At 41.6% G+C, this 27194-nt stretch overlaps 1 protein-coding gene across 1 annotated transcript in view; it reads right to left on the minus strand.

Annotated features, from left to right (window-relative positions):
• Positions 1-27194, minus strand: part of myo3b (myosin IIIB) — an 87457-nt gene that overhangs the window by 53935 nt on the left and 6328 nt on the right. Inside the window, exons 3-14 of the mRNA XM_083775936.1 lie at positions 24178-24361; positions 22440-22574; positions 21472-21576; positions 21102-21201; positions 20365-20441; positions 19453-19598; positions 6436-6501; positions 3806-3961; positions 1662-1746; positions 1432-1548; positions 628-732; positions 459-542 (exon numbers count right to left, since the gene is read on the minus strand). Of these exons, the coding sequence (XP_083632062.1) occupies positions 459-542; positions 628-732; positions 1432-1548; positions 1662-1746; positions 3806-3961; positions 6436-6501; positions 19453-19598; positions 20365-20441; positions 21102-21201; positions 21472-21576; positions 22440-22574; positions 24178-24361 (1360 nt within the window). The remainder of the gene's footprint in view (positions 1-458; positions 543-627; positions 733-1431; positions 1549-1661; positions 1747-3805; positions 3962-6435; positions 6502-19452; positions 19599-20364; positions 20442-21101; positions 21202-21471; positions 21577-22439; positions 22575-24177; positions 24362-27194) is intronic.

Genomic DNA, 27194 nt, shown 5'->3' on the forward strand with positions numbered 1-27194 from the left:
CTATAATTGGTCCATATATTATAATGGTCATTATAATATATGGCACCGCAATTCGGCCTATCTCAAAGGTGGTCTGTGGACAGTTCAGAAACCGGCCTACCAGTTTCATTATTGGTAAGCAGGTTTTCATTTAAAACTTTTATTTATTTAAATAATATAGTTTTTGTTTGTTTGCTTTTAAACATTCAAGAACAATGGCTTCTACTGCAGCATGCTAATCCCCTTTAATTATGTCATTGGTAGACAGGTTTCTGAACTGTCCATTACCCATGAATGAGCACCCCTCAACAATCATTTATTGTTTTAAATTGGGGATATTTATGATATATGATGCCACAGATAAGATATACTACCTTACCTATTCACAAATAGAGTAAGTTTAAAGTACCTAACGTCCACAGTAAACTATCACACAAGTACACCATCTTTCACACGTAATACATTATCAAGTACAATACCTTTCCTAAGAAGGTAAGATGTTGAACAATTAAATGGGCACTCTCGGTTTTCCCTGCACCACTCTCCCCACTAATGATGATGCACTGAAACATAAACAGTTACACAGTTTACATAAACAAATGCTTTGTTTCAACAATCGGGCAGTAAAATATATTTTTCATACAGTACCTGGTCTTTAAGGAAGGTCACCATGCCCTGGTAGGCTGCGTCTGCTGTGGCAAAGATGTGTGGTGGGTTGTCAGCTCGTTTCAGTCCGTGGTACAGCTTGGAGAACTAAGAACAGACACCAGTTATATAATATACAGGTATGTATAGGTTCGGGCCCTCACATCCAGAGTTTGCCTACATTGTGCCATTGATAAGATGCTCATTGACTAATAGGGCAGCATTGGCTGCAGCAAAGTTGAGGAAATCCCATTATCTAGTATGCAAAACATAACATAATCAGAATGTGTGTGTGGATGAGTAAGTACTAGGCATGTAACGATTCACTAAACTCACGATACGATTCGTATCACGATATGAGGTTCACGACACGATTTCTCACGATATTAATAAATATATATAAAGAAAAATTACAGTTTTTTTAATTATATATAATTTATCTTCCCCCCTGAGATTATTTATTTAACTACATTGCAAAAGAAGTAGCATTACTTTTGACAGTGCAGAAACATAATTGCCTTCCTTGATGAGCATCAACGACCATCATCACCTGGGCATAGTCACAGACACACACAGCTCCCCTCTACAGAGCTCTACTACTGAAAGTGACTATCATTTCTCTCCAAAAGCACTTGAATATGATGGAATATGACTAAATCACTAGATGACCTAAAAACCTAAATGACCTAAAAAAAAAAGAAAGAAAATGGAAATCAGTTTTTTTATTTCAATGAATCGATTCATATCGTCGGGATTAATATTGATATACATCGATATACGATATATCGTTACATGCCTAGTACCAACCTGAGGAGAGTAGATGCTGAGACCCTGGAAGGGATTGAGAGCGATGAGGATGTCACCAACGTAGGTGTAGATCTGCAGCTCGTCGTACCTCTTTAGGAGGCGGCTAATTATTATCTCCTGCAGGACAAGAAACAGGTGTAAATCTCACAGCAACACGCACCGACTGCGGATCAATTGCCTACTGCCAGGGACCGATCGATGGACCACGGAATAAACACATTAAATCTTACCTCATCTAGGAACTCCAGATTCACCAGATCATCATCAGGACAGCTCTCTATTATGAGGGTTTTACGAGTATTGATCCGCTCGTGCCTGTATGAAGCCGGGCATATGAGAACACGTCAGAGAAGGCTTCAAAGTGCACAACAATGGGATGCAACAATCAAGCTGCCTGGGTCTGTGTGAAGCCATTTCACCCCCAAGGCTAGTTTGTCACCCCTTTAAGGCTCTTCCCTTGGGAGGTCTCTCCCATTATCAGGGCCTGTGATTGCACTTCATCTTTGTTTTGACCTATCACTCTTCAATGGGACCCAGTGGGCAGAGGTCAACACAGAGTCAGCTAGCTCAATGGAACAAATGCAAGAATCTCAAGGGATCCCCTTGGTATTGTGAAAGAGAGAGTGCATGAGTGTGTGTGTGTGTGTGTGCGTGTGAGAGTCTGAAATTACAGACTATTTGTGTACAGCTACTTTGCATTTATGTATACAGTGTGTGTGTGTGTGTGTGTGTGTGTGTGTGTGTGTGTGTGTGTGTGTGTGTGTGTGTGTGTGTGTGTGTGTGTGTGTGTGTGTGTGTGTGTTCATATGCATGCATAAAACCATGGATATACAGAATGAATTGCAGTGTGCTCTGCATAATTGTAATAACGATTTGACATTGGAAAGTACAATCCCCAACATGCATTGCATGTCAATGTTCAATTTAGGAATAACAATGAAAACCATTTCTCATTTGCAGAAAGGCATTTATATTCTATTAGAATTAATAATCAATCATATGCGATGAATAACATTTTCAAGGCTTCACCTTTAGGCGTTTGTTTTCTTCCCTTGCCCTATTAATTTCCTATTCTGAATATAGCGTGAATGTAACTAAGAGGAAATCAAGTATAACATACATTTGGTATTTGAACTTGGTCTCTGCAAACGTAATCATCATCGTTTTGCATCTCCAGAGATTAACTTCCCAAAAAAGATCCAAGACCTCTAAGCTTGCACATCCATATTCTACCTACTGCAGCTGCTTTAAAGTTGCCTGTATCTTTATTCTCATGTGAAGTCACTGTGGGACTGATCTGTGGCATGAGAGACTAAACCGGGTGAGCCCAGTTCTTGCCTTACAAGCTCCTAATCCAATTATCCACTTTTGCCATGGAGAGGAACTCCGGATTGGACTAGACCCCCACCATACACAGGAAACACAACATCACATCTCATCTCATATAGTCAAGGGCAGGTACAGCAAAGTCTAGCTTTTTTAAATGAAGATAAACTACATCGAGTCAGCATCTCTCTAAAGCAAATAAGTGAGGTGATGCTTTCTCACAAGCCATACTATTGAATTTAATATGTAATGTGTGCTTTGTGTACGGTATATACAGTGTGTCAGTTTGCAAACTTCCAAAGCGGCTCCTGAGCCACTGCCACCCGTGTGTGTGTGTGTGTGTGTGTGTGTGTGTGTGTGTGTGTGTGTGTGTGTGTGTGTGTGTGTGCGCGTGCATGTGCGCGTGCACGTGCGTGTTTGCAGTACATTTACTCAAGTAGCGTATTTACAATACTGTTATTTCTATTCCAAATTTTACCATTTCTATATTGCAGTATTAATATTTTTACTTATGTACTGTACTCGGTATACTCGGTATATACACACACACACACACACACACACAGAGTATATAAAATATTGCTGACTCGGTAACCTCATTAGCAACACAAAGAATGCAGAAGAATGGCTGGAAAAATAAAGTACATACATTCTGAAGTGAGTGTTTCACGTTGATTTAATCATATATGGGTGGGGGAGTGCATGGTGCCTGGAACTAAATGCTTCTCTTCAGACTGTTCAGATTCACTGGCCTAAAAGGCTTTTATTAATCTATAGTTAGTCAGCACAATCACTCGGGTCAAATTAGTCCCACTCTCCTACCTACTTTTAATCACATACTGTCTTATCATTTTCTACAAGAGTGTAACCAGATAAGACCCTGCCCCCTACTGGGCAGAAATTAGATTTACTGTACCTCAATTCTCAAGACTTCCACTACCACTGCTAGCAGGAACAGTAGCACAATAAAATGCAACCAGATTGGATTCTCTATAAGGGCAATTTTGCAATTGAAGAACAAAGGCGTTATATTTTCTTTAAAACTTACTTTGTTTTGGTTTTGCAGCCTAGCTCTTGTTGCTCCCGGATGAGTGCAGACAGCTGTTGTCTGAGAACCACATCTTTGCCATGGGCCTGTTTGATGAACGGGTGCTCCAGGAGGTGAGTCACAGACGGACGCGCCTCAAAATCTTTTATGAGACACCTTTGTTAAAAAAAAACAACAACCACCATGCTGTTACTACATTTGAATGCTGTCCATTATGTAAAATCACGTACGCTAGTGTGATGTAATCTCTTATGGGTAAATCATACAGGAAAATCCCGATATTTAAAGTTTCAGATTCTCAAAAAGGAAAGATTTAACATAAAAAAGAACAAACACTGCACATTCACCTGAGCATTTTAGAAAGCTGATTGCTCTAGATTAGCTGTGTCTAACTCTCGCATCCAGTGGGGAGCTCCTTGCCAGTCTGGGTCACTGAACCATTTCCTCTGCCGTTTTTTGTTTCGAGTAACACATGGTCAGCATCACCATGGCCCCCTGACTCTAAACAAGCGTGGCTCCACCACTGCAGCAGCAAGCCCTATCAGCTATGTGCAGTGTTTGCCAATAGGTCTTGTCACTTTGTGATACTGGCTCAGGGCTTATTATGTAAGCTTGGCTTTAGCTTCTGGCACCTTGGCCAATAGATAATCAAAAGCACACAATGGAACTCCAGCTGAACAGGTGTTTTATTGCTGAACAGATTTGACATATACTGTAGGACAGGTACACCAGAGAATGAGCCTGTAACCATAACCAGTCAACATAAGAAGATGCTGATGTTGCATGGTTTATAAAAAACCCATATAATGCTAATGCATGATGTATTCTGTGAATTAAAATAGCATATATAATTTAAAATGCGTCATCGATCTGTATGTTCGTCTATGGGCCCTAAGTGTCTGAACATGTTTGTAAGCACTACTACAACATTAAAAGCAGCGGCCATGTACCAGATAGGAGTGAACAAAAGCAGTCTAATTCCTACCACCTAATAGACACTGCAATTCTGTTTCTTTTATCAGTTTGTTGAGCTCTGAAAGTTAATTCTGAGAATTCATTAGCGTCAGGACATTAAGCAGAGGTTGCTGCCATTAGCAAAGGCAGCGCTGCCAGGATGCTAAACATCAGGCCACTTTGTCACAGAAGGCAGCTCTCTGGCCGCACAAGTCCAGGCGCCAGTGATGCATTTATTATCCTGAACACCCCGCGCACATGCACACACAAACACACGCACGCCCGTACAGACACTGGGGTCTGGCAGAGGGCTGAAAAGGCTGCTCACAAAATAGCCTGTGAAGCTTGATAACATTGTGCAGTCTCCCCACATTGTACCCTGGTGGGCTTTGTTTGAGCAGATTACTTTGATATGATATCATCCAATCCATTACCCCACATTACAGAGGATGCAAGCCCAAAAAAGAAACACCCTCCGAAAAGCAAAATAAGTCTAGAAAAGAATGGCTGCATCAGTAGAGCTTTTCTTAGGTTTTAATGTCCCCAGAGGATGCACTGGACTCTCTTTTGACCAATCAATAACAGACATGGTTTTTTATGTCATTCTCGTGGCAAAAAAAATCCCAATTTGCTTTGGTTTTCATCAACAGCTGATGTGAAGGAGAGAGAAAAGAAAGGCGTGCAAATAATTTTACATCATTGCCAGGCATCACAAACCTCTCTAGATATTAAGGCAGTATATTTTGCACGATGGAGAATGATGTTTGTTTTTAGTTAAATGTTTGTTTTAAAAACGCCATTGACAATGAAGGGAAAATTTACATCATGTTGTACAATAAAGAGAATTTAATGTTTGTTTTGACACAGTTTGTTTTACATGGCCTAATCATAGCAACATGAGTTAGACTTTAATATATTAGCGCCCCTCACTTCACACAGGTGTGATTTTTAATGTCTACCCACCAGGCTTTTGTGAGTATACAGAAACCGGTTTTAAATGGCTTGATTCAGTATTTAGATACAATGATATGCATTTTATCAGACATTTTACCCTTCCTATACAAACCCATTGTAACTTCAAATTCAATTTAAACCATATGATATATATCTTTTAATTTTAATTTGTATTTTTATTGACGTGTCATGACCATATATGGTGATGTGTCACGAGGCGTGATGGACTGACAGCCATATATGGAGGCATGACTGGTTTTCATAGTAATCTGCGACCTACAGTTGCACTAAATGAAAAAAGTAAATAGAAATATGGCCTCCTCACGTATTAAGAGGGCACAATATGAGTCACCGTTAAAAAGACCCCAAGCATGTTTCCACATTTGGCCAAGAATTCTTTATATTTTGTATTATACTAAAATTGGGTGGTTTGAGCAGTCACCATAACATGACATACAGTACGAGAAGTTCACAGGAGAGAGTTTAACTGACTTTTTCAACTTTGTCACAAGAGGACATCCATTATGGATGCGCTGGCAATACACCATTATACATTAACTTTTATCTCATCCAGAAGACCTGTTTCAAAAGTATTATGCTTTGAAGGATTAGTGTGAAGACTCATTATTTGTCATGACATGGAATGGTTGTACAATGATGTATAAATGTGCCTTAACACCTTGAACAATGACAAAGAGCAGGGACGGAGGAAGGACACTTACTGGCCGATGAAGTGGCAGAAGCTCCTGCACCATTGATCTGGATGGCGTAACGTGGGGGAGGGATTTCTGAAACGTCACAGAAAACAAAACAAAACTTTAATAATTTCACCTGCAATAACCTCTACAACTCACCATAGAATATATACCGTTTTCACATGACGTCATCATTCAAGCCCCCATGGTAAAATGAAGACTTTGCAACATAATCATAGCAGCTAATAAATGATGAATGGCAGGGTGTGTCACCATACCATGAGTGTCCCATGAGGGCTCTACACAACTTATGGTCCAGGGACAAGCTGATAATCGTCCAGCTCTGTGTCAGCTGCAGAAAAAAGTGACAAATGATAACGGCTCCTCCGGTCTGGCAGCAGGCATCTGCCATGCTAGCCAAAAGTTTATGGCTGCCAGTTATACCTCTGTCAGCAGCATTTACAGGAGGCCATCTATAATGAGACTATAGCAAGTTTAAAGTACTTTGTTGTGCATCATGTCAGGAACTAGGTTCGTACAAGGCTGCACAACCTGCAAGATACCATAATATTCTGTGCCATTAGCTGTTGGTTTGACAGAGACCCGCAGGAGGATAAGACTTTCATTTTGTCAGACAATGTGACAAACGTCATCAATGACCTAGGAAATCAATTAACTGAAATGAAAGAAGCAACCTCCTCAGGGCATGGTTGACAAATCCTTGAGACTGACAAAAACTGTCAGATTGCACACACACACACACACACACACACACACACACACACACACACACACACACACACACTTGTTTTATGAGAAAACATTCAAAACCAACCTTGCTGTGGTTACGTGCCTAATGTCAACCTATTTTACATATTTTTCCGCTCTGCTAAGTTAGTCAAGTAAGTCTTTGATAAGTATTCAGGCAGACAATCCTTTCTGAAGCACAGATCAAAGCAACTAACTGGCTGCTTCAATGCAACCTCTAATATGAGCCTGAAGTCATGCTCTCGCCTTGATGTTGTACCATACTACAGTACTTATATATTACAAAGTCAATATACCAGCACACTACTGATGATAACACTGTCAAGTGCCCTCATTGTGCTTAGCAAATTCAGGGGTGTTTTTTCTTTCTTCCATTCCTGTATTTGTGAGAGTGCTCGCTCATATTGTAAACACAAATGGCTTATTCAAATTTAGGTCCAGGCAGCGCTTGTACTGTCAAAGGCAGCGCTTGTACTGTCAAACGTTCATCAAAATGGATTGAGCTGAAATCAGAAGAGGTGTCAACAGCACTTGAAGGCTGCAACTAAGCCATGGACAGAGGCACATTCATGCCTATGCAGTGCATTACAGTACAGTATATGAATATGACGTTTGATATGCAAAGAGAGTTCATAATTCTTCTCATAAGATATAAAAAACATTCTGGTAATTCACACAACCAATTTCTTGTTATGACTAGAGTTAACTTGAAGTTACTGTCTCCGCCAGGCCGAAAGGCATGGCCGAGACTATGTTTTGCAGCCTAGTCTGTCCGTCCGTACAGCTCATCTGCAGCACCGTTGGCTTGATGGCAGCTAAACTGTGTAGACACACTGTGGATGCCAGAGCAGAACCTCTGCCCCAATTATTTCACATGGGCCTGTTATAGTGCCCCAAGTAGGCCGATATTCTGAAGAAAAAAAGAAATCTTGACACTCCTACTCCTACAGATCTGTTCCAAACATCACACAAATTGGTACACAGTATCTCTATAGTCATTAAACGAAACGGGTCTTTCAGATTTTTTGAGTGGTGCAACCACTCCAAGGAACAGCAATGTCCGTGACTATGTGACTATGTTACTATGTTACTATGTTTAGAGTACCAGTAGGGGCAAAAGTGGCGCTGTTGTGCCAGAAACAGAGAGAGAGAGATAGTGCTTCACTGTTGCCTGCTAATGAGAGAGAGAGAGAGAGAGAGGGGGGCAGGGGGAGAGGGGAGTTGCACCACTCAGTTCACACGGGTGTGATTTTTTATATTCCATCCTGATTTGCAGGAATGCTCCGTCCGTTTTCGAACAAAATGTCTCAAATCATGAATACAACCTACCTATAACTGCACCGATCTGTGTAAAACTTTCTATGCACACTCAGAGGCCAAGGAAAAGGCAATATTACTACCACATCACTACAAATCGTTACACATTTTGTCTATAGTCAAGTGATAAAGACAGATCTGTTGTTTTTAGTTCAATGTTTTAAAAACGCCATTGACAGTGAAGGGAAAATTTACGTCATCTTGTCCCTAACACAAACATTAAATGCCATTAACAATAAAGAGAATTTAATGTTTGTTTTGTCACCGTTTGTTTTACATCACCTAATCATAGCAACATGAGTTAGACTTTAATATATTAGCGCCCCTCACTTCACACAGGTGTGATTTTTATTTATATTCTATCCTGATTGGCGAATTCCTGGCAGAGACCTGTGCTCCGAGGAGCAGTTCTTGTAGTTGTGCTCTTTTTCTCAGCTAATCTCTGTCAGTGTTTCCCAACCTAAGGTCTAGCTAGGCCTCCTTGGGGGGCGCCAAAGATCACAGGGGGGTGGGAGCATGAGGCCATGTCTATTTGGAGGTAGTCTAAAAACATGTTGCACAAAATCATAACTTGCGTTCATCAACGTTCAGTTGTTTTAAAAATTACAAAAATAGCAGATCTACAAGCTCACAACATGTCACATCACAATAGCAATGGAGGGGTGACTGCCTCAGGAGAATGAACCAGAGGGAAACTTTCTGGATTAATTCCCTTGATGCGCTCACTGCCGCTCACCCCTCCTAATCTCAATGAGGCCTGTTATATCGCCACCATGAGGCTGATTTACAGAATGTAGGGTGGCATTTCTTCCTTGGCTGGGAATATGCATGCAAACTGCAAAGTTTCATGACAATCGCTATGCTGCGTTCATGATATATTGCATTTGGTTCAAAACAGTCCACTCCTGCAAACTTTGGAAGCCAAGCTTAACCAATCTAGACGGAAATTCACGGAATATGAAAAATCACAGATCCGTCAAAATCTGTAGGAGTAATATAAAAAATGTGTTTAGCAAAAATCGGCCTCCTGGTGGCGCTAGTCCTTTTCCTCTGAGCTGTCACATAATATGCAGCTTCAAATTGTTGATTGTGTTGTGATTGTGTTGATTTCTGTGTGGAGTTTGCATGTTCTCCCCGTGTCCCCTAGGGTAGGTACCCTCACAAAAAACATGCAGTAATCCTGGTCACTAAACTGCCTCCCCCTGGCCAGCCGGGGCGCCTGATGGAGGGGAAAGGAACTGGTTGGAATAACGTGTTCCTTCCACACGCTACGTCCAACCAGGGAAACTCCCCCCTGTCAGGTGTAAAGGAGCAACTTGGACACTCAGGCATGAAGGAAGCATGAGTTCAAGTCCGTTGCTCTCCCCTTGTCCCCTATATGGGGACTAGGTTGGTGGAGGGTGTGTAGAGCCCAGGATCACATTAGATGATTGACACAGGGGTGAAAAATGGGTTACAAAATCGTGGGATAAAAAATATATTAAAAAAAGAAGAAGAAATTGTTGATTGATTGACTGTGCCTATGTAATTACCATCTATCAACTGATAGGTACCCAGTGCCCACATGCACTTGGACACTAGTACTATTAGTGCGTGCGTGCGACCGTGCGTGTGTGCATGCGTGCGTGCGACCGTGCGTGCGTGCGTGCGATCGTGCGTGCGTGCGCGTGTCAGTAATGTGTGGATGGCTTCAGGTTGTGTCAGATCTAAGAAGGGGGCTCTGTTTTTATTTCTCAATTTACTTCTATTTGTAAAAAACAAAAAATGAATAAACAGAACATAAAAAAAGAAAAAAAAAAGATCTAAGAAGGGGGCTCCAAGAAAATAATCAGTTCACGTATTCTATAAACTGAGACAAATATTAAGACTTGGCCAGTCACACATAATCCCCATTCATAACAGAGGGCAGGACTCAGATCACTATCATCACTGACAAGGAAACTGTGTCCTATCGCATGCATGGACACATTTTAATATGTGTTTCCTTGCTATTGTGTTTTCTGTTGTATCCTTGTTGTGAAGTGCACAGAAAGCCTGTGGGGTGATGTTGCACTGGAAATAAAAATAAACTGAAACGGAAACTGAAAACTGAAACTGAAACAAAATAATTATATTATAAGAACAATTATTGATTGAGGTTTTTGTATATGCTTTACTTTCCATAAGCCCTGCCTCAACAACCAAGCAACAAAACATGAAAATCGGAGAAATGTATAGTTCTTTACTGGATCTTCAAAATGAAAGACTAAAATCTCACTCATTATCATGGAATAAACAGCCTCAATGGGGTTGCGGTGGTTCTAACAGAATAATGTAGGCTATTAACCTAAGCTTCTGAGTATAAACCTGTTTGCCAGATACCCCCGTTTTAAGCTACACAAATAGTTTTAGACTGGTGTAATACCCCTTTACTTGGACAACCGAACGAAAATACAGCTATGGCCTTAAGACAAGGGTAACAGAGCAGGGGTATTGGAGGCCAAAATAAAGACTTATTCAGTAAATGGCCCACACGCTCAAATTTTCAGCTCATCCATCACTACAGCCTGAGCTCCGGCAGGTCCCGTGCACACACATGAATGAGCACGGAAAACTAGTGCTACATTCATCATGTCCACAAACTCTCCAACAACATGGCCAAGTGGTAGAGTACTGGAGACCACACAGATCCGTGTGCATGAAATAACTGCATCAAAGATGGATGCATAGACCTTTTGCTCATGATTGGAATGTCACCAAACCAAGCAGCCATCTCCAGTCGGTGTCCGATACATTACAGTATATGTACGTAGCTTTGGTAGTTAGATGAGAATGGAAATAAGAGGGGAACGAACAAAATTAGCAAATGCTTTCAACCCAAGGAAATAGGTCTCAACATAACTGAAATAATCTTAGGCTAATAAAATGTATATAGGCTCTTACTGTTTCATTCTCCATAAAAGGAAAAAAAAGTATACTGATCACACAGCTTCAGATTAAGCCTTATTCCCAGAGTCCCTCTATGATTGATCGAAGAACTGACATGTTGCCAATAGTAATCTTTTAAAAAGAAAACGTCTTAGTGTAGTTGATGCAATGGACGTTTGAATAACATTTTGCCAGAGGCTAGCAGTGTTCACTAGCATATCAAAACAAAACATCAGATAACTTAAGTGTACATCAAACATCATCTAAACCGAGGCTGTGAAAGGTATATTCATCTACAATGCTCATTGAGGCATCCCTGAAAATAACAAGAAACACTGCATGGCTTTGGTTTATTCTGAACTCAAACTTCTCAAAAGGATGAACAATATCAGTGATAGAAAAGAGCTGAGATTTTATCGACACCTCCCACCCTTGACTGTTCTGCTCTGCAGACTTCATATTATCCTCTGGGCTTTCTCGCTACCAGGAACTGGTCTCTGACCAGAACACTGGTCTGGATGCCATTCACCAGGCCTGTGATTTGATTAGCCTTTGTGGGCTTTTGACACGGCATCAATTACTTCCATCGTCTCACGCACGCCTCTGGTCTCCACACAGGCAGATACAAGCACTGTTAAATATGTGGATGCACAGTAAAATCCTGAGCGTTCGTTTAAATCTGAGAATGTACACATGTAACCAAGTGGACCCATAAGCCTTCATTTGGTTTCCTTCATACACTTTCTAAGTTACACTATTCTTTTTTACTCTCAGGGCCCTATTTTCCACCCGGAGCAATGTGGTGCTAGCAGAAGAGCATGTGTTAATCTATTCTTTTTTTTTAAATATGCACCTGGTAGGGGTGTTGGTCTTCAAACAAGGTGTGGTCTGGTACAATATCTTTATACTGTATTCCCAGAGCTAAATGGAATTTGTGCATGTCGTTGAGACCAGCCGAAACACAAACGTTTCCTTAGTATAATGTATGCAATGCACCACTGGAATTAAGATGCGCCTATGTGGGTTCACAATAAAGCCATGCGTTGAACGACACTCTAGTAGAGTCTGGTTCAACATTTTAAGTGACAAGTGATACGAAAAATCTAAATATTGTTTTATGCTCAAATGGCAGATAAACACATAGTCCTATAGAAAGATGGAGAGAACAAAGTTTACAGAAAAAGAATGGCATCCTTTTTTAAGTAGTGTGCCTGTTCGAACCCGGGCCCCACAGAGTTAGTGTCAAAGTGTCCTTGAGCAAGATACTGAACCCCTAACTGCTCCTGATGTGGTGGTTGGTGCCTTGCATGGTTTCTGCCGCCATCGGTGTATGAATGTGTGTGAATGGAATGCCCGCTTAGTCTTTAACATGTGTCCCCCTGCTTTTGTGATGTGTTTTTTAACTAACATGCCTGTACGAGCTTTGGGATAACCTGAATTTCCCCTTGGGGATCAATAAAGTATCTATCTATCTATCTATCTGTCTATCTATCAATGTATGTGCATGTATGTATGTAAAGCGCCTTGGATAAAGGCACTATATAAATGCACCATTTACCAAAGAAGCAACTTCTAAAGCCTGATGCGTTGCATACTAGACTTGGAGAGACTAAATAAATTGGTTTGAGAGGGCTACCACTATTTTATTTCGGCTCTATAAAAATAATTTAATTTCATAGTAATTTGTGACGGAGGTACAGTATATAGAGGTTTTCCATTTCTAGCAATAGGTTACAGGATACCTTCCTAGAGATAGGTTGTGATTATGAATGGTCACTAGACAGAGATTTCAGAGGTGTTCCTCCTGGAAGTTGTCTTGTGTCTCTTCCAAATATTCGGGTTTGTTGTTGTTGTTTGGGTTGTAAATGGTGCAGTATGGTGCACCATACCATACAGTGTGGTGCAGTAATAGCTGCAAAAGGAGCTTTACATAGATTGTGTATTAAATTCACCCATTCACTTCACACACACATTCATACACCGATGGCAGAGGAAACCATGCAAAGCACCAACCTGCAATTAGGGGTTCAGCATCTTGCTCAAGGACACTTCGACTCTAACTCTGGGGGTGCCCTGTATCGAACTGGAAACCTTCTGGTTGCCAAGCGGCCACTGAGACACTGCTGCCCCCGTCACAACATCTTGGTGGCAAATGGGGTGGCCAAAATTAGGATGGGTACCGCCCACCCAAACCTCTGAATGATGTCATATTGTAGTCTGGACCAAGCCAAACTGTATTTATTTAAGAGTTAAATTAACACTGGATTTTGCAACGATATCTACAAAGCCTTGAATGTCTTTGACACATTTTGACCTTCACAGCAATTTTTCTCTCTTTGTTTTTAGACGTACTTTCGTTTGAGTTCATGTGGAGAGGAGTACAGAGGGCACTGGCTCAAGCAATTAACCTTCCCACATACTGAATATACTGTACGTCTCGGGTTTCCATAATTAATTTTTCAGTTAACGATTTTACATCTTCACCCTTTCACATGCTCCATTACCTCCATTCATGGCATTCATGGTCCTTCCATATTTGTCATATATATAGCAGACACAATTATAATCACGCCTTTCATCACAAAGAGCGGTCTGACTGACTGTACCGTAAGAGCCTGTTGAGCAGCAATACTGCTTTAATCAAAATCAAGACAACATGCAAATCACACTACACTCACTATTAACCTGCAATTCCACAGAAAACTCGTGAAAATTACAAGTAACTGCAACTGTAATTGCGACTGTAGGTTGCAGTTTACTATGGAAACCTGCATATCCCATCAGTCAGTCGCGGCACGTGTCGTGTCACACCTCCATATATGGTCACGCCTCGTGACACGCCACCATATGGCCGTCTCCATATATGAAGATCATAACACGGACGTCATCAAACCCTGGATGGCCATACAGAGATAGAGATACTAGAATTTTGCGGCCGCTTTGCGGCCGCTCATCCCAGAGTTACCTTGCCGCGCTATGGGAAGAAGGAAATTGCAGGAGTTGACTCCACATGTAGTAATGGATGGGTTATTAGTTGTCTCCACCAGGCCGAAGGCATGTGGGGAGAGTATGTTTTGCACTCCGTCCGTCCGTTTGTGTGTCCGTCCGTCCGTCCGTCCGTGTGTCCGTTAGTAGCTAATCTCGGCCACCGTTAACCCGGTCGATGGCAAATTTTGCACACACACTCCCTGGATGCCAACGATGAATCTCTGCCCCAAACTTTCCAGAACGGCCTGTTATAGCGCCACCAGGAGGCCGCTTTGTGCAAAACAAGTTTTTGCACAGTACACCTACAGATTTTGTCCAAACATCACGCAAATTGGTACACACACTCCCTGGATGCCAACGATGAACCTCTGCCCCAAACTTTCCAGAACGGCCTGTTATAGCGCCACCAGGAGGCCGCTTTGTGCAAAACAAGTTTTTGCACAGTACACCTACAGATTTTGTCCAAACATCACGCAAATTGGTACACAGTCTCTCTAGAGCCATTCAACCAAACCGGTCTTTCAGATTTCTCAGACTCCATCCTGATTGGTTAAGATTGGCTTCCAAAGTTCACAGGAGTGCTCAGTTTCAAACAAAATGCTGCAAATCATGAACACATCGCGTGATTTCCGTGAAATTGTGCACCCACATTCCCACTAGGCCCAGGACAAAATGCCACATGAACAATTTCAACTCAGCCTCAAGGTGGCGCTATAACTGGCCGAAAAGTGTTTTTACCTCTAACTGCACGGATCTGTGGATAACCTGGTGGAGACCTGTGCCCAGAAGGGCACTTTTTCTAGTTATTATTATGTGTCCTTATTAGTGTAGTGTAGTCAACACTTTATGGCTCATACACACTGCCCGGTATTTGCTCCGATTATGCTGTCGGGGAGCATTTTTGGCGCTGACCGACAAAACGGCTGATCTGACGTTAAGCGGTGCCCAAAAGGTAGATCAGGATCTACCAGTATAGATCACAAAGGCTTTGCAGGTAGACCACATGACATGGCCCTAAAAATATATATAATTGTAATATAAAAAACGATTTTTGCATCTGCCGCTTGAGATGACCTGAGATGACTTGATTGATTGACATCAAAAAGGGCCTGTCAGCTCAAACACACAATGCAATAGTTGTTGTTGCGTACAATCATCAGTAGCAAAGTCAAATACCAAAAATAAAAACCAATGGGATGATAGTTTTATTTTGCTGGTCGTTTTGAAAGTAGCTCTGAAGTAAAAAAAAGTGTGGGCAGCCCTGGTATAGATGATAATATATATTTATTCATTCCGTGGGTAAATCCCTGTAGGCTATCCACATATTGGTAGCATATTACCTATATTAGCCCAATATTGGCGTTACGCATTTCAGTTGAATAATGTTGTGTGCGCACGTGCGCGTGCGGAGAAAGACATTTATTTAATGAAACTCAAGATTATAACGTCCTGTCTCGCTGGCGCCGTGTATAGGCTGCACGGCTATTCCTGTGTGTGTGTGTGTGTGTGTGTGTGTGTGCGTGTGCGTGTGTGTGTGTGCGCAATGAAAAGTACTCGGCAGGCGAAATGGCGAATTCGAACGGTGTAATTGTAATAGTTTGGAACAAACCAAGTAGTGTGGAAGAACAATGTTGACGTAACTAAGAGATTCGCTGAGTAAGCGATATTTTATATAGAGTGATTTTGAAGGAATAAGCAAAATCGTGAGGCGAAGATTCCTCTCCTTCCTTGTTTTATTCTCCTGCGGACAGGACTGTCAGGGAGACTCGGAGATCAGAGCAGCACAGGGGAGTGGCTTAAAAGACGGGGTAGTAGTTGCCAGGTTGGCGAATTGTAAGAGAGTTGTAGTGTGTGTTGAATGGCATTTGAATGGCATTTGTGGGCTTGTGAATGAATTTTCTCACATGTAATTTGTGCTCACTTGCATAGACCTGGCGAATTTAGCATGGTGAAAGGGCAACAGTGTTCCGGGGGTGTGGGTGCTTGGGGCGATAATGTTTGTAGTAAACGAATGCATTGCCGCCGTGAGTGTGGACGGGAGGCATCTTTGGTGGCACTGCAATGACCAGTGTTTGGCGGGTGGTGTCGAGTGTTGGCGTTGGGCGCGATAGGAGGAGATAGCGTTGCAACACTGCGAAGGTAAGTGTGTGACGTCACTGCCGTGTGAGTGTGTGTGGGTGTAGTGTGTAAGATGGTGTTGTGGGTGTTGCAATAGCGACGTAGCTGCTTTGGGTTTCTTGCCATGTGTTGGGTACAACTTCTCCAATATAGAATAGATAGAGAAGACTGGATCATCACCTAGATCTGCATATTGAGCAACTCTACATCTGACCTAAAACCCTTGGATCTCCATATATGGAGCTGACCTGTTCTGACATTCCATATGTTGATCCACCCATCGTTCCTCTTTGATGTCTCCCTTTTGACTGATACCTGTCCATTCAAACTCTAGACGGGCCTGCCCCAAAGTTATCAGGCCCGAAAATTAAGCCCCGGCCCTACCTGGGCCCTCATCAAACCCTCTTTAACCCTGTACACTCAAGACACTGCCCCCGCTGCCACCCTTAGATCTCCATATATGGAGCTGACCTGTTCTGACATTCCACATGTTGATCTGACCTCATCAAACCTGTACACTCAAGACACGCTCCATATATGGCCAGTACAGAATTCATTCCATATGTTGATCTGACCCCCATCCCAAAGCGCTAGCGCTTGCCCAGCAGTATTCCGTCTCCCAGGCAGATGCGAGGTCGCTTCTCGCCCTCAGGGCGTCTAAGGTATTTCACTCAAAGCGTAATATTAACTTTGTTATATTATTTTTTGCCTCAGTCCCTCAAGTTTATCGGTTTGGCAGTTCTTGAGATACGCTGGTGACACACTCACTCGTGAATTTATAGATAGATACAATCTCTAACAGGTTTTATAGAACAGCTAAAAGTTGGCCTTGGCGCACAGCACAACAGTGTGATCAGACAGCACCAGATCACACCTCATTTTAAGACCAAGTGCAAAATCTGCACAATATAATAAACGGAGGTGCAAGGCGGAAAGATTTGACGTGCACTGGTATTACGATAGCTTTAAGAAGTTTTCTCCCGCCTGTGCCGGACTGCGTTGGACGGAATATAGGGGCAATAGGGTTTAAGACAAGTGGTTAAAGTCAGTGTGGTACCTAGATGACGGCTCACCATGGGTTTATAAATATGAACTCAGCAGAGCCAAATGGAGAAAAATAAAATATATGGAAAACAGCATTGCAGTCATGCCGAATAAGGATGAGTTCCACTGGGAAAGACCATATGGTGTGCTGCTCTGTAAATAGTTCATGAACACAACCGCCGCAGTGTACCACAACACAGTAGAACGCAGGGAAGATTAATCAAATCTATGTCGGGATGTTCCAACCGTCTTTGGCAGGTAGACATATTTCAAAGAGGGAAAAATTATGATAGACGCAATATACTGTATACTGCTTGATAGTCTACTGTGACCTGGGAATACATTACCATGTGCAACTGTAAACTATCCGAATGATGGGAATACCTATTGCGTTTTAGTGCCAATGAGAATTTCATAAAACATATACCCAAGGACAATTCTCCTCCATCAGGACAAACCCTACTGTTAATGGCTTGTGACATATTAGATTGAAAGGGCACAAGGTCACATGGAGCATGCAATTATATATGGAAACTCAGAGAAATATAAAATAAAAGATCTATACAATCAGCAACTTTGAAGTCATCTATACATTTGTGCCCATGAAAATCCATCACTATCAAGATGCCACCATTGTTGGAGATACAAAGGTAAAATAAATATCCTTGCATAGCGCGGAATGCATACAGAAGAGGAAATCCACAACCTTTTGTCTTGTGATTTTAACTGCCTTGCTGCTTTGCTGATGGGAAAATATATGAGACAAATGACATGTTAACAGAATCATTTCATGGTTCAGTGTGCTCACACTGTGATTTATATTGGACACGCCCATCCTAAGGTCCCTATTCACATAATTTATGTTCCACGCCACGGCCAAATATCTATTTTGATGTTGCGAAAAGACTCAATAAACGTCAGATTACTACGCTCCTAATTCTGTTCACATTCACAGAATTCCTCTACTTTTCTTTTCCATTCCTCTACCACTCAAAAGTGACACACTCTCGGAAAGGTGTTTAACAAAATAGGATTAACATAGGTGAGGGGGTAATGCATAATGTCCCGTCTTATCATTACTAATACCAGCTTTTACTACTACCAAAAAGCCTATAGTACATTCAAACTTCTCAAAAAAAAGGTGACAGAATGTGTACGTCTCCTCCTAAACAAGGAAATAGTGGATAGAGAACAATTCATTGATAGCCTCCATTTGACTCATGCATCTTCTCTGATGCTGTAATTGCTGTGACTTGTTCATGTTGAATTCTGCTGTGATAAACTGCTGAGGTAGCTCTCACAATTCTTGTAATACACATGGCATGTGTGGTCCTCCTCTTGGTGCGGAGGAGGAGATAACATTGTGACGGGTGGCTGCTGCCGTCTCATTGCAATGCGAATGGGGCTAATCACTAATGCAAATTGTAATCAGGAGAGCACATCTTCACCCAAAGTGAGATGATGTCATTGTGCTGCTAGCATAAAGGTCAACCACATAATACCTTACACATGATCAGCAGACAGGGATTGCGACCACAGTGAAGTTAATGTGTTCAGACCAAACACTGATGTTCAGTCCAAATACAAGGCTACTCCATTTTCTGTTAGTAATAAAGATTTTAAACGATGCTCAGTCAGCAAAACAATCAATTCAACATATAATGTGCTGTTGTAATTTAGACTACCAAATAAGAAACAGCTCTGATAATACGGCAAGCCACAAAGATCTGCTTTACCTCATCTTGGTCGTTCTACTCCAACTCTAAACAAGAGCATATTGCAATTAACCCTTTCTTAATTTTGTCCTCTTTCCTCTACAATCAAGAGTGTTTTGGGGAAACTGAGTGCATCATCTGTGGGCTTGCTCCGGTTGTGTGCTAGGAGCACCCTCTAGTGTCTCACCGTGGGATCTTGAAGAGGGCTTTGACTGGATGCATCTCTGCCAATGGGGGGTCTCCGTCAGCCAGTTCAATGGCTGTAATGCCAAGTGACCAGACATCACAGCGCGCGTCATATGAGTAATCATACTGCTGCTCACAGGCTATGACCTGAAACAGAGAGTCAAATACCAACCAGTAAATATATGTTTTGATGGGAAATTATTTATATATTTGTTAAAGCCTATTCTTAAGAGATTTTTTTCTAATCTATCCTTTCAAATTTATAATTTTGCAGAAAGCTAGCCTCGGTACCCATGGGCTTTAAGCAAGAATACACATGAACATTTACAAGTTAGGTTTAGCTAAGTAGTTGGTATGTGTGTCCTTGTCCTCGAGTCAATAATTAGAAGTGACACTACATTTTACAGCTGGGTTTATTCTAATTGCCCCTGAGGTCCCCTCCTACCAGCCCAATCACCTCGCCTCATTTCTGCCACACAGTGAGCCGGGGCCCCCAGACTCCCAGCTATTAACCTTGGGGCGACCTCCAGTGCTGGGCCCATGGAGGGGAATACACAATGACACAGGGGAGAGTTAAACCCAGTCTATTATACTTCGTCACAGGGTGGCGTTGATCACCAAAAGTAAGAATTTGCAGGTGACAAAGTAAACATTCTGCTTTAAATAGAAAGAATAGCAACACAGCCAAACACTCCGTCTCCATTTCTTCCTCAAGACCTCCCTCTCTACATTTCTCCTTCTCACTTCTATCTTTCAATGTCTGTCTCTATGCCTAGCTCTCAAACGCTTAAGATTTCTTTAATTGCATGTAATAGATGAGGGAACAGACTATGCACTATTTTAATCATCATTTTACAATGAATAAGAACGGGACAAACAGGACAACTGTGCCAACTGAAAAGGTCAATCTGACCTCGGGAGCCATCCAAAATGGGGTTCCAACAGACGTATTCCTCCGCAAACGCGCACTTGTGAGTTGAGCTGAGACACCTAAAATAAAATGTAAAAAAAATTACAAATACTCAAGGATATTCAAGTCACAAAATGTAAGTTGTATCTAACCGTTATGCAGATCATTCATCATTGTGAGTACACTTACCATGCTATGCATGTAAATTTTAATTTGGAGAATTGTGAATTAATCTATAAAATGTGGTATACAATTTAGCTTGGCAACCTGCCAAACAACAACAATGGGCAATAATCATTTCAAATTAAGTGGGACAGATTTTTATCAGCGGGAGTCCATTTCGCCACCACCACACAGAGGACATAAACATGCCTGGGGGTGACTCAAAGTCATTTGCCATAACAGCTTTCCTTTTATATGCAAAGGATCAAATAATGAAATTTAAATGAGCAATAATAGCCTTGGGTTAAAGCTATGCTCCATGAAACAAAATGATGTGGTGAAAAAGAAAAAAACATTTAATGACTCATCCATGTGCTTGTATTCATGTTGAATGCTTTTTCCTAACAATGCTACATGTGATGTGGACATTTCCATTAGATTAATAGTCAATTCCCAAAAGAAATAACAACATCAATGGATGTAGTGATAGCCACAGAAAAAAGACGGTTGTGAATCTGTCAATTTCTGAAAATCAAAATTGGCTAAACTGACCCAGGGTAGAGAACAAAGGCTATTACCAAAGTCAACCATTTTGACTCCTCCCTCCGTTGTAAGAAGGATGTTGTTTCCTTTCACATCACGATGGATAATCCTGTTGTTGTGAAGATGCTGGAGACCCTTTCAACCCAGAAGAAAGGGCAAAAAAAAGCACTGAGATGCTTTAGCTCATTTAGGATTAGGATCATTTGAGTGTGTAGGAAACAAAGTGGGGCAACCGCCTCCACATGTATATAAAAGAACACATCCAGCTGCTCAGAGGGACAAATATCCATTAATTTCTGGCATACTATCCCTGCCTAAATAAATCCGTAGCACCTGCTGTGCATGTACTGTATGCACGCTACCTCCTCCTTGGCATTATAGCGGCTTTGCAGCGCACAGTCTTACCAAAAGGGCACCGTATAAGATGTACGAGATAACAGGCTCCTGCAGACGCTGGCCTCGCATCAGCAGGCCTTTGATGAGCTCTGTGACGGAGCCGCCGTTGCACAGCTGAGAGAGGGGGGGGCAGACAGAGAGAGGTGGGGGGGAGAGAGAGAACAGTGATTCGTCCATCACTCACCACTCTAGATTATGATTCATGGGGAGAGCAATCCCACACACAGAACCAATGAGAGTCACGGCTTCCTCTTCAAAAGCTATGAAGCATCTCTTGGCTTTGCGATGGCATTAAGATGCATGTATGTGCGTGTGCTGATGTGATATACTATTACCTTGTGAATAAACAACATTTTCAACATTTCAAACTTTTATTTAGTTATATTTTTAAGCACTATAAAGCCTTTATTTGATAGCAGTACTGGCAAGAACTGGCCAAGAGAGATTCCACCATTGGGAGCCATTGGGGCCTCCCAGTTCTGGAATCTTTAAACATTGCATACTATGCACCATGCTCAAATGAAAGACATTGTGTAAGCTGTACATACAGAAAAGTGAGAAAAGCTGTAAAGCAGATGCCAGGATAGCAACTATCAGCCATCAGTATGTATAATGTTTCAAATTGCTTAACATTATAACACAATGAATAGCCCCTCATGTTGAGATGTTTGCAATGATCCTTCCCTCTGCCATTTTTTGCTCCACAAGCTGGTAAAAATGGTGGTCTATATTCGGTTGCTCCTCATTGGCTGTTCTTTAAGCCAAAGGGGAATCCACAATGCCAACTTTGAATATTGGGTTCACAAAAATCGACAAATCCTACTTGTTATAACCTTAAACACTCTCACTCAGAAAATGTCGGGAAAGAGGAGCTCACCTCCAGTGGCAAAGAATAATGAGACCTGCACATTGCCACAGACCGCATTAATCTTCAGCATACTGTCCAAAACATTTCTTAGTTATGTTTATGAGCTCACCTCCAGCACCAACCATAACTGTCCACCTGACAGGTTGTCGGTCTTGTAGAACATGCCATAGAACTTCACCACATTAGGATGGTTGGACAGGGACCTCAGGATGTTGTATTCTGCCTCTATCTCCTCATCCACATCCTTTGAGAGAGATTAAACACAGTTACTGCACATAGCGCAACATGCTGTCTGATGCCGTGCTGTCACCGAATGCTTAAAGTATGAATTGTATGCAGAGTGATAATGTATTTGTAGTCTTACTCTTCAGTATGTCTATTGCGTGTCCCATGTTCTATGTGGGATTGTGGGCCCTGCACCTTGTATGCGAGTATGCACTACAATGGTTTTGTATATATTTATTGTATTTTCAATTCCAATTAGGTTGAATTAAATGGAATATGAGAATATAGGATCTCAGTAAATCTCATGGTGTTGCATTTCTAAACAGAACAGAAAACAAAGCAATACGTACTGTATAAACTAAACTTTGGGGTATGAACTCGTAAACAAGAAGGCAGGGTCTTAAACTACTTCTAGAACTGCCTCTCTATCAGAGTTAAATCTCAGAGGGAAGAGAAACAGTCACAGTGATGGAATTTCTCTTCGCAGATGTCTCTGAGTGATGGTGGGAGCAGTCTAATCAGGGAGAGGGATGAGAGGACAGGCAGTTTCATCTTCATAGCAGCATGGGCTGTAGAGCTGCCAGGATGGGGATTGGTCCACTGACACAATCGCACACAAGCTTCAGATCAAGTCTTACACTACCACCACAATATGGTGCCACTATACCAGGCTCGACAGCGGCCGTATCATCTGTAGACAAATGTATGTATGGGTACACAGATGAGATATTGTCAACTCAAGAGTCAAGTCTTGACGATATCTCTTCTGAGAGTTAAATTAACACTCAGGAGTTTTCAGTGCAGTTACTGGTCGGGATGGGTGAGATTTAACATGACAGGAAGTAAATGAAATGGGGACATGTACCATTACAGTTCATACAACTACACCTGGATTGAGACTGGGGGAGGAAAAATGTGCAGTACGGCCAACTTACTCTGTTTGTATGGTTGGAATGCTGACAGGAGCCATGCAATGATAAAGAAAAACACAATTGGGTTTGTTTGTACCTCAACACTTTTTTGGGTGAAGAGGTAGAAAACTTGAAAGTGATCCACAACAATTCCTGAAGGTGCTTTAAAGAGATACTAAACTTTGGTAGAACCTTTGGTTGTACAGCTACTGTTTAAGCATGACGTTAGTCTGAATATAGCCTCGGAGACCACAGGCGTTTTGTAGTCTGAATATCATAACACCTTTATGGGAATCCATATCCGTTACTTCTGTGCTGTGTGGAAGGTCTCAACAAGGCACAACAAAAATAGCATGGTCACCAGTGTTTATCACTGTTTGACAGAATCTAGTTTGTTCTTTTACATCCTAAAAATGTGATTGAGCGAAATGTTTTACCATACAAAAGTATGTTTGATCACAGAGCACAAAAGTAAGAGATCAACAATATTTTCTTATTACCAAGATTCATACAGAGTTGCCTTTCGGTGTTGCGCACTGAAAATAGCAGATCTACAAGCTCAGAACACACTCATTGTGAGCTTGTAGATTAGTATTGTTTTGTTTTTTTCAGTATGCGACAATGTATACATGAGGCATTATACCATGAAGAGGTATTCCTATACAACTCAAGGTTCGGTCCAAAGCACAACATCGCTTTTAACTGACTTACATTGACAGGGTCTAGCACTTTGACAGCTGCTTGGCTTCCATCCTTCTTATTGATCACTCTGTATACTGTCCCATAGGTTCCTTTACCAATAGTTTCCACTATATCCCAGTCCATCGAGGGATCTTCCAGTGTCTCCAGGCCAATCATATTGGATTTGTACGAGTACAGTCCATACAGAGACCTCCTATAGAGAATAACAACAATTCCACATTAGTGCTGGTTATAATGTAATGTTGGTGTCAGGCAGAAACATTGTAACTCACTTTTGACAAATGAATGTCCGACTCCTAATTATGGGTATGACAGTGACACTGAAAAAAGCAGATTTGACAAGCTCACACATTGGAGATTGTAGATCTGCTAGTTTCACTATTAGAATTATCACAATGAATTGGCTAGGAAAACATCCTCCAACCCACAATCAATGGCTGAGATTTACAATGTGATATGTATGATTGTACGGTATGTGTGTAGATATGCAGTGTGGCAACGTATTTGGCCAATAAGTATGTATGTATGTCGGTGTTGTCCACCGGCCAATAAGGCACCACCATTCTTGATGACGTTAACTAAGGTACGTTTGGTGATCGGCTGGGTATGTACAGTATGTATACGTGTATGCTTGTATGTGGGTAAGAATGGTGGTCCCATATTGGCTGTTGATGGTGACGTAACCAAGGTACGTTTCAAGGTTGGTATAAGGTCAATAACAGGTCTAAAGGATTTAGAACAGCAGTTGTAATAGACATTAGACATCAACTATGGAATCGTGCATTTCCCCATCAGTGTCGGGCACCATCAGTGTCAGGTCTCATGACAATCATCAGTGCTGGAGATGTGGAGTCCCCGATATCATAGTAAATGCGACCTGCTGTAGCAGTTAAGCCCATATACAGTATGGAGATCCCTGATGTCATCAATATTGGCCAGTAACTCTACATCTGACCTAAAATCTCAAACCATTAGAACTCCATATATGGATATATCGATGTCTGCCTTTTGACTTATACCTGTCCATTCAAACTCTAGACTGGCCTGCCACCAAAGCGAAAACTAGAGTTCTCAACAGGCCCGGCCCTACCTGGGCCCTTATCAAACCCTGTACACTCAAGAGAATGTACCCGCTACCACCCTTAGATCTCCATATACTGTATGGAGCTGACCTGTTCTGACATTCCATATGTTGATCTGACCTCATCAAACCCTGTACACTCAAGACATGCTCCTTAGATGGCCAGTACAGAATTCATTCCATGTTGATCCCCCCCATGACAAAGCGCCAGCGCTAGCCCAGCAGTCTGCCGTCAATGAGGCGGATGCGTGCACGCGACCTCAGGCGTCTTACTGGTTAGTAGCAGTACTTGCACACCATGTATGGCGCAAGTTGGCTCCTCGACAGACTGCAACTATGGATCCCCCCCTTTTTTTCTCTCTTTTCTTTTTACTAAATAATAACTACAATAGATCCATTGGAACACAGTATTACGGTTTTAGACATACATGGTTTCTGCCAGACAGACAATAAACAAAATGAAAATGCCTTAATAGGACAAAATTACAAGTGAGTATTAAAACATACAAGATAATGAACATTTATAGTATCTGAATTCCAACTCTCTCTGTGAATAGTCTAAAATGTTGTTTCCTCTGAAATGAACCCTCAGGCATGAAAACTTCCAGGTTAATTTCTGTGTGCAAAAATTAGAGAAACTAACAGAATGCTACATTAGCGGATTCTGTAATTAATATAACGGAATGCTAATCCTTGCACAACACTATAGCTGCCTAATCAAGGTTAAAGTTCATTTTTTTCTATTTCTTTTAAACACAGCTCAGCCTTGCAACACCCATGAATACAGCCTTTATTAACACAGTGGCAGTCATTAAAAGGTATGGACTGTTTACTGTACATGCAATTGCATGAGCTTTATTCAGACAGAGTACATTTCCATAAGCCTATAGATTGAGCACTTTATTTGCCAAAGGAGCCGCATCGGTTTACATCAGCAGAGGTGAAAGCTAAATAAAGCAGATGGCTGAAGAATGACGTTACTTACATTGCCATTGTCTTCTGATTCATAAGGCGGTCTCACACAAATGACTTCCTTACAACTTAAGTCTTGAGTGATCATTATAAAACAGCACCAATAACAACAAAGATTGCCTCGTTTACATACACTACCATACAGAGAGTGGGGACAGTCCACAGTCACAGTCCACTAAGACTCTTCAAGATCAATTGGATTTGGCAGAGATTAACTCGATGGGTACTGTCCTGAATGATCAGTGAACCACCTCACCAATACTAAACACAGAGATTAACTGGATGGGTACTGTCCTGAATGATCAGTGAACCACCTGACCTCACCAATACTAAACACAGAAAACAATTCTATCTTAGAATGTTTCGTGAAATGATCAAAATAAAAACAAATGAGGCACCACTTTAGTTGTTCTTGGGGTACACTTGAAAATGTATCCATGCATCCAAACTATTAAGAGTGGATGCAATTAATACAGCGTCCTACACACAAGCATTGGGTCAATCAGGCAAAATTCTGATTCCCAGACGGCCTCTCTACCCGTTCAGTTATGCCTGCCATTGGCAAAATCAGGACTTCATTGCTCAAAAGATTAAAAAAATGGCCACGTATCACATAATAACACAGTAAACACACACAAGAGGATTAATGATTAGCATCGGTGCAAAGGCCTAGCATAAATCATCCTTTAGGTCTGGCGGAAATGTCAGCGTAACCATCCACATGTAAGATCAGCGGTGCAAGGCAAGATGTGTCACAACAGCTGAATGCGACTCGAATAACATGATAGGAAATCATATTGACATATTAGGAAATATGCCTCCCATTTAAAAAAAAACAACAGACAGCTATTCCAAATAAACATGATCGATTTGAGTGTAGTGTGAGTGTTCTTGCCATGTATCACATGTATATGACCCTGAGGGGGTCATTGTGGATGGGGAGCCACGTTTGGGAGTGATGTTTAACCCTTAA

The sequence above is a fragment of the Protomyctophum parallelum genome, assembly GCF_964188405.1.
Source record: "Protomyctophum parallelum genome assembly, chromosome: 11".
Classification (NCBI taxonomy): Eukaryota; Metazoa; Chordata; class Actinopteri; order Myctophiformes; family Myctophidae; genus Protomyctophum; species Protomyctophum parallelum.